Consider the following 14,223-nt stretch of genomic DNA (forward strand, 5'->3'; position numbering starts at 1 on the left):
ATGGTTTTTGGGACCTAACAAGTTTTGAATGCTGGGGTTGGTAATACTGCCTTAGAAGCAATTCAGCAAAGGAAGTTTGCCTCAGAGATGTCTTACTAGAAGCAAATAATCAACACTGAGCCAGCTCAGATGTGCTTGCTTGTGCCTGGAGGGGCCAGCGCCAAGATTATGGCCACTTTCCCATCCCTCCCCATCCTCTTGTTCAGAAGGGGAGCAGCAGGTATACAGTGCTTCCTAACCAGTGTTCCCTATAAACTGAGTACTTGGTCACCTACCCAGGAAAGATTCAAATGCTGCCCACAGCTGGCAACATGTGTTTCTATTGGTGGTGCACAACCACGCATGCCTCGGTGCACATAAAATTTATTCTGTACTTGGGCGCAAAAAAATACAGGGAACATCCAAGATACATGCAGATAGCACAGGGGCATAGCAAGAGATTCTACTTACTATCCTGTGCAGCCATGAAAACTGAGTCATAATATGGCCCCAGTGAGCTGTTCACAGATCATCCTTGGCCTACTTCCTAAATATGTGCATAGCATCTACCCTCAACCTGCCCTGTTCAGGTATGATATATCTTCTCTGTGATACATTGACAAGCTTTGGCCTCCAGTAGTTACTATATTCACAGAACCCAAAAGCCTTTAGCAAGGGTGCAAAAAACTAGGCTGTAAACTGTTGCTGATTGAGTTTTCTGATTATTTGTTGCTCAGCATAATAATATCAAAAACCTAATTTGCTGTACTTCCTAGTGCTTCCAGCCATGCTGCTGTCCTTGCATTTTTGGTTCGGTGATTATTTCTCTTACATGCTCTAGATAACTCACTGAACCCAGACTTCCTGCTATTCAGTTTTTTATAAAGATTTTTCTTCTCTGCTAACATACTTTTAATATCTTTCTCTAGTGCTCGCTCGCTCTCTGGGAAGCCAGGATGATTGTTTATCCCCCTTTCTTCCTTGAAAACTAAGGTAAATATGCTCAGTGTGCCATATGAACCACCCTGAATATATATTTCCAACTGCCTTTAAAGAAAGAAGTTCCACTTAATCCCTCGGTCTGAACTAAAAACAGAAATATAACTTAATTTTCTAAAACTGAATGATTTTTTCCACTGAGTGCAGATGTTTGATAATCAAAGGAGCCAATAGAACCATATAATTGCTGCTGCTTTCAAATGGTCGTGAGCCTCCAAATCTCCCATAATTTTCTCAGCACCAGCAAGAGACAGCTGAACTAGATTCTCTGTACTCAGTGTGAGAAAGAACTCTGTTCTCAGCCTATTTCAATTAAGCTTTTGCCTAGAAGCATTTTCAGCATGTGCCTGTTTGCCAGTTGCTTCGAGCTCTCCCATGATAGTTAGCTTACCTAACTAATTTCAATTCTTAGTTCCAATTTGTGGGTTTCAACTATTTACCAGAGGTTTATCATTTGCATTACCCTCCACACCAAGCTTTTGCAAAATTGTAGACACAGCAGGATTCTCACTATCCACTGACATGATACTGTGTCCCAAAAGAATCATCAATTAGGTTAATGCATAATGGAAACACAACATTGGACACACGAAGAAGCTAGCATTATGGTGATAGAGAATGTTCAATAAAACACTGTTTGACAACTATTGTGAACTTTTCTTCTTTCAAACAAACTCTATATGGTGAACCTTTAGAACCCAATGGGAGCAAGCTCTTTGACTCCAAGCTAACTACATGAAGATCCAAAAGAGTTAAAGCCATCTGCTAAGCAACTCAATCAGTGACTGTTTATATGCTAAAACATCGAAATTTGGGAAAAAATAGACATACATTAAGAACAAATTAATTTTTAAGATGACCTTAGATGGAGTGGGAGGATTTTACTATTTGTATTACAGTATTGTGCTATGCACTGTAAAAAACACATAACAAGAGAGAGCCCTTGATCCAAACATCTCAATCTAAGTTGATGAGTCATACAAAGGACAGAAGGGAAAACACAGAGAGGAAAATGACTTGCCAAGATCACACAGCAATTCAACGACAGAGGCTGAAGTAGAATGCAAAGGGTGAATTACTGGTCCCCTTCAAGTCAATGAGCCGGGCTCGACAAATAATACAATCTATTTGCCCGTGGTGAGTAGACTGTAACCCAGAAGAGCCGGGTTTGGGCGATCTGCACATGCGCAGAACTATCTGTGCATGCGCAGATCGTTGGACAGCGCAGCTGGCGAGCGGGGCTCACCGTGGTTCGGCAAGCCCTGTCAATGAGCATACATCTACACCGCAGGACTACAGTTGAATTAAGCTATGCAACTTCAGCTATGTCAATAGTTTAACTCGGCTTTATGGGCTAGCTACACAGCAGGAAGTCAAAGGAAGAACTCTCTTCCTTCGACTTAAATTACTCCTTGTGAAAGGAGGGTGACCATGAGACGGAGTAAGAAGTCCTGCAGCTCAACATTATTTCAAAATAAAGGCTTGTAGTGTAGACACGCTCTTTATTATTTCGAATAAAATCATCTATTCCAAAAAAACAGTGCTATGTAGATGCGCTCTGGTAGTTTCCCCATTGACTTCAGTATAGTCAGGATTTCACCCTTTGTCTTCCGAGTTCTTGTCTAGTGTCCGATCTCCTAGACCTTGCTGATCAATGTGGTGCCCTTTTATTCGTAAGGGTCTAGTTGGCCTCTCATTCTGCAGAACCTTCTTTTCCCATAAACTGTGATACTAGACAACTGGTTGAGGCAAGAATTCCCCTGATGCTGTCAATAATTTCCCTTTTCAAATGCAAAAGTCAACTTTATTTATCTCTGATCTGACCAGACACGATATTAACTCAGTAAAATAGTTATACTGGCAGTTTTTCTCTCTGTAACCCTCTGAAAAAGGCTCAAAGAGGCAAGAGCATCCATCTTTGTGAGTGTAACCTGCAACACACACACACACAATTTCAATTTCATTCTAACCTGTAGCATTGAAAATACTCCATGGAATAGTAGCCAAAATCCCACCAATATCAACGGGCATTTGAATCTCTGTGTTCAGGCAAAAAATATTTAGCGATCTATGAAACACCTGGTCCCCATGGTATATCTAAGTGGGAGTTCTTCCACATGTGCAGGAGCCTCTTTTCATTTGAAAAGCTCTCAGCCATTTACATTTCAAAGACCACTTTCAAGCCACATAGACAGTTAAAGGATATATACGTGACTCAGCCAGAGAGCAAATGTGGATGGCCAATACATAAACCCCTTAAAAATGACAACTAGAAGCCCTGCCAGGTGCCCTTTCACAACCAGTGAATATGATTAGTATTGCAATGAGAAGAGACAGCAGGCTACAACATGACTTCATGCTGGTCTGCCAGGACACCCTCACAATAGAGACACTAGAAGCAGTGGGATTTCCCATGTATAATGAATAAAGGAATAGAAGAGCAGGCGCTGCTTCTTGCTGAACACTAATGCCCAGCACTGTGTATGTTAAAGATTCCACCAACTATGGTAGTCTAAAACAGAAACAGAGAATTTATGATTTTCGCCTGCTGAGTCCCCGGGGACTAAATGTCAGGCACGGGGCTACATCTGCCGCTTTGTAATGCTGCCGTGAACATCCAAATAACACTGTCAGCATAAACACAGAGATCAGTCTGCCAGGCTGCTTCAGCCTCCTCTTCCCTCTGGTGCTCATTCTGCCATAGAAATGTGTCTTTCATAATCTGCTACAGCTACTCCTGGTCTGAAGCTCTTTGCAATGAATTAGCTGGAATCACAGAGCTTATCTATAAGAAATTGACCTTCAGAATTAAAGGGCAAAAGATTTCAGTGTAAAACCCCTTCACTTTCTTTATTACAATGAAGGAGACTGCAGTGCTGTGAGTGCCAGTTGTCAGTGCTACAATTTTCAGATGTTCGCCAGAGACTGTGTCTCGGTTTGGATTTGTATATTTGCTCTCCCTCATCCCCAACATGCATAGGCAGCAGGTGGCTAGGGCTAGAGTTAGTCCAGGCACCCCAAGTCTTTCAGATCAGGAAGCACAGCCCCTAGTTTGCAGTGCCAAGGCCAGGATGGGGCAGGCCATTGCGAGTGCACATGTTATGAGACACTACGGCAGGCTCCCACAAAAGTTAAGGAGAACCCGTCATGCCCAACCCTATGGGACATTTGCCATTGCTGCCTGCCTGCCTCCTTCTTGTAAGCATCCCCCCCTTCCCCTGTGTCCTCTTGGGAGAGGAGGACCAGTCTCCCCCCCTCCTCCAAAACTAAGCCAAATGTGCACCCCTCTCCAGATGAAACCCTGACTCCATCAGGGGCTGGGAGGATCTGGTGCCTGGGGTACAGAGCTCCCCCATTCTCTGCATTGCCCCAGGTGAGTGCTCTGGAAGAGGGGGGTCTTACTCTGCTGGGTCAGACAGTACCAGTTGTCACGTTACTGGATCTTGAGGGGAGCAGCCAGATCACTGATGCACCCATAGGTGGGGGCGTTGGCCCCAAAAATGGTATAGAAGGGGGCCATGTGAGGTATTGAATAGAAGCATACTGTCTGATAATCCTATGTACGCTGTTCATGTGTTTGTATAATGTCTGTGTATGCAATTATTAGCATGTAATTGTATGGATACTGAAGATTTCCCTGCATGTGGTTGAGCATTGGGCAGGGCCGGGCCTGTGGACATGCTAATTAGCGAGGCCCTGTGGGACAATGGCTCTCAATGAGCCAAGGAGACACCTAAAGAATGGGGGCTGTCACCTGAGAGCTACTAGCAAGGAACACAGAGATTGGCCTCTGACCAGGTGACCTGCTACAGCCAAGAAGGGACCAGGAAGGAGGGATAAATAGGCCATGTGGTCGACGCCATCTTGTTCTCAGCTCAGCACTTCATCAAAGAGGTAGCATTGCAGGGATCGAAGAGCCTGGAAGACCTGTGAACCCATCCTGATGCTAGGATGTGCAACAAGAACTTTTAAACCAGCAGCTAGAGCCTGCATCGAGGACTGGAAGTTTCGGTGCATGTGATGTATGATTCTTTAGCAACCTTACTCTCATGCTTTTCTTTCTTGTGATAATAAACCTTTAGATATAGATTCTAAAGGATTGGCCCAGCATGATCTGTGGGTAAGGTCCAGAGGGTAAATTGACCAGGGATCTGTGGCTGGTTTCTTGGAACCGGACAGGACTTGTTCGGGGTAGGTGGGATTGGGTGCTAGGACCCCCCACCTGTGTATGAGGCCCGGGGCCATCTGGGGCACGGATATTGCTGGGGTGTCAGAGGGGTTTTGCTTGTGAGGCTTCAGGCAGGCAGCTGAAGTGCTCTGTGAGACTGGTTTGTGGCCTGTTTGGAGAGGTCACCAGTCTGGGGGCTGTAAGGAGCCCCGGATTTGAGCAATTCGCCCTGAGTGGACGCCCTCAGCTGTGCCCAGACACAGCCCGGTCTGTCACACCAGTGCACTTGCCCTGCTCGGACAGCTCCCTAGAGCCATGGTAACTGGGAAGGGCTTCAAGGCTGGGGCAGATGGAGGCTCTGTCTCCACTCCCTTCCAGTGTGAAGGACTTGGGGCCAAGGGAGGCTGAGACTGCTGTTGAGATATTCCGTAAGACCATGGCCAGCCCTGGCCCAACACTGGGGCAAGAGCATAGGGCTAATGCCCAGGCTTGCCCCAAGGAGGGGTTGGCTGGAGTGCTTGGGAGAGGGCCATCGGGGCTTCAATAAGGCAGAGAGCTCAGGAAGGATCCCTGCATCATGCAGAGTGCAGCTCCCACAGGTCTGCCCTTCCCAGAGGATTACCCTTGTCACTGAGGGTGAAGGTGAAAGACACTGAGGGGATTCAGGCTTCCCACGGACACCCTGGGCCAAACCCAACCCAGGCCCATCTGGCAGGACTTTTCCTCCCCGAGCTGCCACCCCACAAAGAGCTGCCCTAAAGCCAGCCTGTGCCCCAGCTCTCAGTCCTGCAGCACACAGCACTGAGCCCAGCACAACAGCTGAGGACCCTCGCCTTCTGGACTTGTTTGGTCTCTTTGCCATCAGTTCAAGCGGCTCTGTGGCAGAACTGGGTCCAGTCTAAAGGGGCAGTCTACTAGTGGTGAGAAAGGTATAACTCCAAAAGGGGACGAGAACTGTATGGAGATTTCAGAATCCACTGATTTCATCCTGTCCCATTTTCTACCAGAAGCCAGGAGCCAAGGTTCTCATAGGATAGCAGATTGAGATCCTGCCCAGTAGATTTTATACTACACATCTGAAATTACTGTGCAATATTCAATGCAATAAATTTAAGAGGCCACTAATAATTTTGGCAGAAAGAAGTTTTTCTTCATTAGCTTGACAAAGCAGATTCTCTCATTAGAATCAAGAAGATATGTTCAAGATTTTTTCCCTATTCAACTAAATGATTTTCTATCTCAGTGAAACCAGAAAACCTGTTTCTTAACATTTATGGGCTTGAATTAAATTTGCAGATAACCATACATTCTTGACACAAATTGTACACTTATCTTACAATCCAGGGAACATGGACAAGAAAATAAGATGCCCAATTCTGGCACTAGAGATAAATCTGATCTTTTTTCTGAAAGATCCTTTACTCTGGAAAGTTAGGGACAGATTTTAAAAATGAGCTGCACCAAAATGCAAATACAGCTGTATGTGCACAATTAACCTATTGACTCATTAGGCATGTGTTTATGTTTGCATATGGCCATTTGTATATGCAGCCACAGATGTACAAACAAGATGCACAATTACACATGACCAATTGTGAAAATCAGCCACCCTCCCTTCCTATATCACTGAATATTTTGTCTGATTAAATAGCTATCTTTCAAGAGACATGGAATCAAATTTTACTTTATGGAAGAAAGCTTGAAGATTGCATATTACATAATATTGCCACTGGCTTCTTCTCCAAAGAATTTTCCACCTAAGCACCTCAACTGGTATCAACAACATCAATAGCTGTTGCAGAGAAGCTGTCAGGGTTTGGTTTTTTTTTTAATCCTGATGTCATCTCAAGTAGCTCTAAGTGGGTCTAGATGACATGGTGGTTAAAATGTCAGTGGTTCTGGACATCTTGTCTACCTTAGACCTTCCATTTCTATCAGCACTGGTAGAGCATCATGGGAGGAGAGTTTTAGGAGAAAAATGTCTATTGTAAACCAACAGTTGAATGCCCCATGGACAATCACAAAGTCTGCTGCAGAACTCAATAAGATTGTCACTCTTTGCTTGGGAGAAGCCAAAGGACTATGAACGTGCCACAAATCTTTCACAATGGTAGACCTGTGCCTTCTGCCCTCCACATCCAGCTTTCATCTCTTTCTTGACCTTCACCTTTCCAGAGGGCCACTTCATCTAAACTGTTTAACTAACATAAACCTTTCAAGTCTGGTTTTCTGCTGGAAATGCAATTTACTCTAGCAGGGACTACAGCATTTTACTTTGTCCATGTTGGGGGCTCCCCTCCTGCTTGGGGTAGCTGCCTCTGTCTGGGACATCATTCAGACCTAGCGGGCCTAGTCCCCTAGTGTAACGCCCCTTTAGTAGGGGAAATATAGCCCACTGGCCTAATCTCCAGTATACTGCCCCTGTATTTGGGGAAATATGGCCTTCCGGCCTAGTCCTTAGTCCTCAGGCTCAGAAGCCTAGTCCTTTAGTCAAGTCCCCACTCGCTGGGGTACAAGGCAGGAGGGGTAGGGGGGGCCCAGGCCCTCCCTCTCTACCGGGCCCCGACCCAGGGCCCTATCAGTGGCAGGTGGTTCCCACCACTGGCTCGGTGGGGGTTCCTCCCCGCAATGCACCAAGCCCTCAGGGGTTGTTCTAGCTCCCTGCCCTGGGTCGCTTCCTACCCCTTTCCCCCGGCCCGTAGCGGCCCCATCTGTCGGCGCGAGTCGGGTGGCTGTCACGGCACTTCCCAAGTCAGCAGGGTCGGCGGTGGTCGATCTGACATCTGGGTTACGGAGGGGTTGGCCAGCGGTTCTGCCGTTGGGGTCAAGCCCAACTTGGGTCATGCAGCGGCGTGTTCAGTGGGCCTGATGGCTCCCTCTCTGGTGGTCCGGTCTACACCCCGGGTGGCGGGGCGCTAGCTCCAGCTCTGACCATGGTCTGCCCTTTCTGAGCAGGCCTGAAGCTTTTTGTAACTCTGCTCCCCTGGGAGCATGCCCAGTAGGGCAGCGTGGGTGGGAACCTCTCTGTCCTCTGTGCCAGGTGGTTTCCCTGGGCTTGAGTGCAGGGCGGGGCCGTCCCGTCACAGTCAGTATAAAGAGGGATGGGGAGAAAATGGTTTCCGCCCACACAGTCTTGTTTTAGTTATGTAGGAGGTAAAAGTTGTACTTTATCAACAGTTGCTTGACCCAGGATAGTCCACGTACCTGCTTGTTTCCTTGTGAATAAGGTAACTGCTACAAAAGTTTTAAATGTTCCTTGGGTAACAATAACAAGGAAACAAAATAATATAACCCTGTGCAGAGAAGAGAGGAAATTTGCAGATTCTGTAGCAAAGGAAACGCTAGGTGTGTCATTTGCAACCACTTCATTGTCAATTATCACATTTTCTGACTGCTTTTTATTTAAAAACAGTGAATTATTTTGATTGATATATTTGAAATGTCTACATAATCTCAAGAGACAAAAGGGTTTAAAAATACATTTTAATATAAAAATGCCAGCAATCCAGTATGCGTGACAGTCAATGCCATCACCCTCAATCACAGTTATTCAACCACTGTGTGTAACCCTACAACAGATAACCAATGAATATTTGCAGGAGAAAAAATAGTTCAAGGGAACCAACTTCAGTTTCAACTTGTTTAACTGCTACTCTGATGGTGTGTGATGTCTTCATATGCAAAACTTTAAAGCCATTAAAGAACAGCTCTTCTTAGATGATCTACCCCAGTTTGTACAAGATAACGTCATGCTGGAACTAGGTTTATGGGAACCAGATCCAGTTGACAAATTTCTTTAGCTCCAATGTTGACATTTGTGATACAACACCTGACGGTGTGACCTGGTTGTTTAGTCAGTATTATTTGACTATTTATCCTGCCCAGACATGCCAATACACTTCACATTTTATATAATTCACTGTCAAGTCTTGGTGCCTAGATTTAAGGAGCTCCTTTATCCTGGGAGTTAGCAGTTTGCTTTTAAATATGCTTTTTTTAAAAATAATGTTTTCCTTTATACATCCTATAATCTTGTTGTCTGACTTCCCTTCTTTCTAAGTTATACAAATGAGGAAGGCCGATTTCTTCAAGAAGCCAAAACAAATGATATTATCCTTCAATAGAGTCAGGAAACCAAAAATACTGTGATATTATCTTTTAATGGACTCAACTGTTTCTAATTCACTACAAAAGGGAGGATAGAGCAAAATTATAGAGGAGAGGAAGGAAAACTGGAGTGAAAACACATTACTGTTTATGCTTAACATTAAGAAAGCTGTACAACTGTGTAACAAAAGCAGCAAACATGTCAGGATCTGTTAATTTAACAAGACATCTATGCTTCTTCAATGTTGGAGGCACTCCATCTTCAAATTTGTGCTTTATAATGCAGTAAAGACATACTGTACATATGTTCACAGCAACTCCATATTTACATACTTATTTTGCTTGATTATTCTACATCCCACATGTGATGTGTTAAGTATTCTATTTCCAGGTTATTATTCATTAAGAAAACATATTAAAACATAGCCCTAAAGAGAGATAAATCTGTAATAGAGCTCTTCTTCACAAAAACACAACTTAAAATCATCCTTCCATGTACAGAAGAAGTCTCATTATACAATTTATGTGTGTGTCTGAAGGATATAGTCCTCAATCCTGCATATTTTAAGATCATGTTTAGCCTCATTACTGTGAACATGGCCGTATAATGCAAAGATTATGTCATGATCAATCATGACCTTGGATGTTTCTGATCATATCTTCCTCCGTATCATATGGTTTACATCTTCCCATATAGGGTTAAAATGTCAAATTTCATTGTGTTGGAAAACTTACTGTGATGATTTTCTAACAAAACTGAAAATGTTTGAAGTGAGAGCATTTTGGAAATCCAAGACAAGAAAGTTGCTCAATATTTACAAAATGTAATTCTTCTGATTCATTATTCAAATGTATTGTAAAAATTTATCCTTGCTCAAGCAAAAGATCACATGATCATGCAAAATTCACAGCTGCGTGATTTTAATGACAAACTCTACACAATGATATCCCCCATACACAAAAAATTACTGAAAACAAAAAAGTGAATATTTCCATTAAAAAATTATCATGAAAAAACTCAATTTTTCACATCTTCACAATTATTTCAAATCCACAAGATTCAAATGATTTAATCACATTCTCTTCATTTCTATTAATGTTAACAGTCACCAAATGATCAGATAAAAACAAAAGGTATCCCTCATTACCCAATAATAAGGAACCAATTTCACACAATTGAACTCCATAGCCAAACATCCATTGAGTTTAACAGGAGAAGGGTCTAAAGGCTTCAATTCTACAGTAGATCCACTAAGGGCAAAGAGAACATCCACATAGATTTTTTGTACAAGATTGATACCCTACCTATAGAAAAGAGGGGGGAAACTTTAAGGGAGGAAAACAAGGAAGAAGTATATCAACTAAGTTACCCAGAAACATACTCAAAACTATAGACTGACCATAAGTAACATGAAAGGAAAATTAGTGGCCAAATAGACCTGTACAAGACACTTTGCAATAATGATATGCCTGCTAATTGTTTCACTATCAGCAAAGCTAGGAGGAACAATTTCTTCATTATGTTTATAAAATTAATTTATAATGTATTTCCAAATCGCAAAGGAAATGTTTTTACTTAAAAGGAAGATACAAACAGAAATGCACACACCATGAGTACTTGCACATAAAGCCTCTCTGACATAAGTATGCTTTCAGAATAGCAATTGCTTTAATAATCTAGAGCTCCAGGTTAGCCATTCTGAACAAACAAGCTATGAAATTTGGGAAAAAATAGTGTTTTCCACAAAATCTTCCAAAAATTCAATCTTTTAAAAAGCGTTTTTTTAAAATTCACCTCAAAAGTAGGTCTTACCATAATGCTTTAAGTTAAAAAATAGCAGCAATAAAGTTTTTCTGTTGTGATACATCACAGTGAAAATGTCCTTAACTTTATACCTGAGAATATTCCTACAGAAGTTATTGAGTGTACTCACAGGGCATACAATTAGTTATGTATAAATCTTTACACAATTGACATTAAATGTATTGCTAGTTGTTTCAAGGGTCTTTCTTTTGCCTGTATATTTATTTCTGAGGTTCTCTCTATGTGGCAGAAGATTATTTACGAAGAGAATACTGGAAGGTTCAGTGAAATAAGGTTTAAAACTAATACTTTGCCTTCACTTGCTTTGGAGAAATCTGCTATTAGCTAAATTTTTAGTCCATAAATTGAATGAGAAGTCTAATGTGAGGTTTCAAATTGCTAGTTTAATTTCAATAGCACCCATGTCCCTAATTAGCAAGGGCAGGTGGCAGTGAACAACTGGGATTGAGGTATGATAGGGATATCTTCCCATAGGCAGTAGAATTAATCACACTGAATAATTCACAATAGGATTTCTCATATAAAGGTAATCAGACCATTATATGCTGTATACACAATGTGCTGCATAGATGGTTTTGGAATCTACCTCAAGGTACCTTGAAAACAGTACATGAATGTGAATCACATAATGCAGTAATGACCCCTGGGGAGGTGAGACAGAGCTCAAAGGAGTGATACCAGACTTTCCATTCATTAGGTGCAAATGGGCAGTGTGACCACATGGCACCCCTTTCTGTCAGGTCTGTCTGAAGTTCTGGCCCTACTATGTGGTCGTATTCCTAAATCTTCCTCCCTGGAAGCAGTAGTCTCTCCCTCTTGCTCTACTCTACTTAGGGCCACTAAGTAGCTCAATTCCCCTTCCTGGGGTTTCTCACTGTCCATTGAAGACCAGTTCCCCTGTGGCCTATGGGGGTGAAACCAGGCCATCAACTACTTCAGGTCCCAGCCCAGCAACCCTAAAAAGAGCAGCCATGTCACTTTAAGTACACTGCTTTCAGTTCCCTGGGCCACTTCCCTGCATCCCTAGCTCTTGCCCACGCTTCACCCTTAACTCAGAGCTCAACTAAGTTCAGGCCCATCAGCAAGCCAGCAGCTCTTCCTCACTTCCCCAGTCCTGCCAGCACTGTGCTTTCCATGGTGCTGCAGTTCCAGCACCAGCAAGGAGCTGACTGTCTCTGTAGCACCTTTTATATGGCCCTTGTGGGCCCTGATAAGTTGCTTTCCCTGCAGCCTCTCTGACTGGAAGTTTGGAGGACTTCTCTATTGCTCCTTGTCTGGGATGGGTATGGCAAGATACTGGGCCTGTGCACATAATCCACCCCATCAGAGGCAGGATTCTGGAAACCAGTTTATCCAAAAAGTCCTTATCTTAAAAAATACAGTTGTACTAAATAAAATAGGCTTTTGATGTCTAAAATGTATACGTAGTTACCTTATTTTGTAACACACACACACACAAATATTTCCTGATAAAAACTATTATATTCACAGTCTATTTGGGTATCTACCTGATTGCTCTGATTTTACAGGTTAAGTAAGGATATATGTTTTGATACTAGAAGGCATGACTCCCGCATATCCCTCATTTAGTGTCACATTTAGGCAAATTACTTGTTTAACACGGGAAAACCTGAACCAGTGGGAGAGTGCAACCTATTGGCTAGAGCACTAAATTGGGCCTCAGGTGCCCTGGGTTTAATTTGCAGCTCAGCTTCTGGCCTGTAGGATGGTCTTGAGTAAGTTACTTCTCCATCTGTAAAATGGAGATAATGATACGGACTTTCTTTGTAAAATTGTTTCATCATCTACGGATTAAAATAATGTGACTTCATGCTTTAACATTTGTTTGTAAAATGTATTTTAGGACTTCTTAAATTAATTTTGCTGCTACACGCATGATCTCCCCTCTCCTCTTTTTCAGCAAACACATTGAATAGGGCTATCTAGGTATCATTATCATCGGTGCTTTTTATAATTCATATTTCTTTTCTCACCAATGCCAATAGTTTGTTTCCTGCTTTCAGCTACCAAACTCAGCTCTATCAAATATTCTGTAATAATTTGTTGGGTACTTTTTCTTTTAATCTTGTGTTACTTATAAATTAGGGGGGAAAAGCAATCATAGCATTTTATATAAAATTAAGTTACTTACCAACTACTGCCAGATTATGCTCTGAGCCACATGCAATCTGCAAAAGAAATGTGACTGATTGATTGAATGAATGAAAGAGAATCATTGGAGAAGTGTAATTGGTACAGTCCTACTAAATTCACGGCCATTAAAATACATCAGAGCCCATAAAATATTGTCTTTTGAGTGCTTTTACCCTATACAGGAGGGGTGGGAACCTAAGGCCCGGAGGACTGGATGCAACCCCCAACCTGCCTGGATCTGACCCCTGAGGCTCAGGGCTCCCCCAACTGATTTTTCTGTGGGTTAGCAGCCCTGACCCTAAAAAGGTTCCCCACTCCTGGTACACAGATTTCACAGAGGATACCAGCATTTCTCAAATTGGAAGACCTGACCCAAAAGAAAGTTGCAGGTGCATTGCAAAGTTATTTTAGTGGTGTCCCAGTATTGCCACACTTACTTCTGCACTGCTGCCTTTAGCTCTGGCAGCCAGAGAATAATAGCTGCTCACTGAGGTCCCAGTTCTGCAAGAAGCAGCGCAAAAGTAAGGGTGGCAACACCATGCTACGCCATCCTTACTGGTAGCAGCTCTATCTCCAGACCTGGGCTCCTCGCCAGCAGCTACTGCTCTCCAGGCAGAGGTACTGCCAGAAGCAACACAGAAGTAAGTGTAGCAGTATTACAACCCCCTACAACGCTGAAATCCCTCCACAACTCCTTTTTGGGGCAGAACACCTATAATTACAACGCTGTGAAATTTCAGATTTAAATAGCTAAAATAATGAAATTTATAATTTTAAAATTCCTATGACCGTGAAATTGACCAAAATGGACTGTGAATGTGGTAGGTCACTAGTAAGTAGACACAGTACTAGGACAGAAACAATCACAATCATACCAGGAAATTAAAAATTAGGCTGAAACAAACAACTGTGGTTTGTACAATGTAGAATTAAATTTGAAGTACACTATAGTACATTTCTGATAAAATGTCATCAGTGGGCTCACTTCATT

At 42.8% G+C, this 14,223-nt stretch overlaps 1 protein-coding gene across 3 annotated transcripts in view; it reads right to left on the reverse strand.

Moving 5' to 3' along the window:
* Positions 1-14,223, reverse strand: part of SERGEF (secretion regulating guanine nucleotide exchange factor) — a 266,942-nt gene that overhangs the window by 92,169 nt on the left and 160,550 nt on the right. The window contains exons 10-11 of one of the 3 annotated variants that reach the window (XM_075928094.2): positions 13,231-13,267; positions 10,158-10,558 (exon numbers count right to left, since the gene is read on the reverse strand). The exons of 1 other annotated variant lie outside the window; for it this stretch is intronic. In XM_075928094.2, coding sequence (XP_075784209.2) covers positions 10,491-10,558; positions 13,231-13,267 — 105 coding nt within the window. In that variant the 3' untranslated portion in view covers positions 10,158-10,490. Of the gene's footprint in view, positions 1-10,157; positions 10,559-13,230; positions 13,268-14,223 lie in introns of those variants that run through there. One more of the 3 variants, XM_075928091.2, reaches the window with a different exon arrangement.

Source organism: Pelodiscus sinensis, chromosome 5, assembly GCF_052426305.1.
Source record: "Pelodiscus sinensis isolate ZL-2025 chromosome 5, ASM5242630v1, whole genome shotgun sequence".
Taxonomy (NCBI): domain Eukaryota; kingdom Metazoa; phylum Chordata; order Testudines; family Trionychidae; genus Pelodiscus; species Pelodiscus sinensis.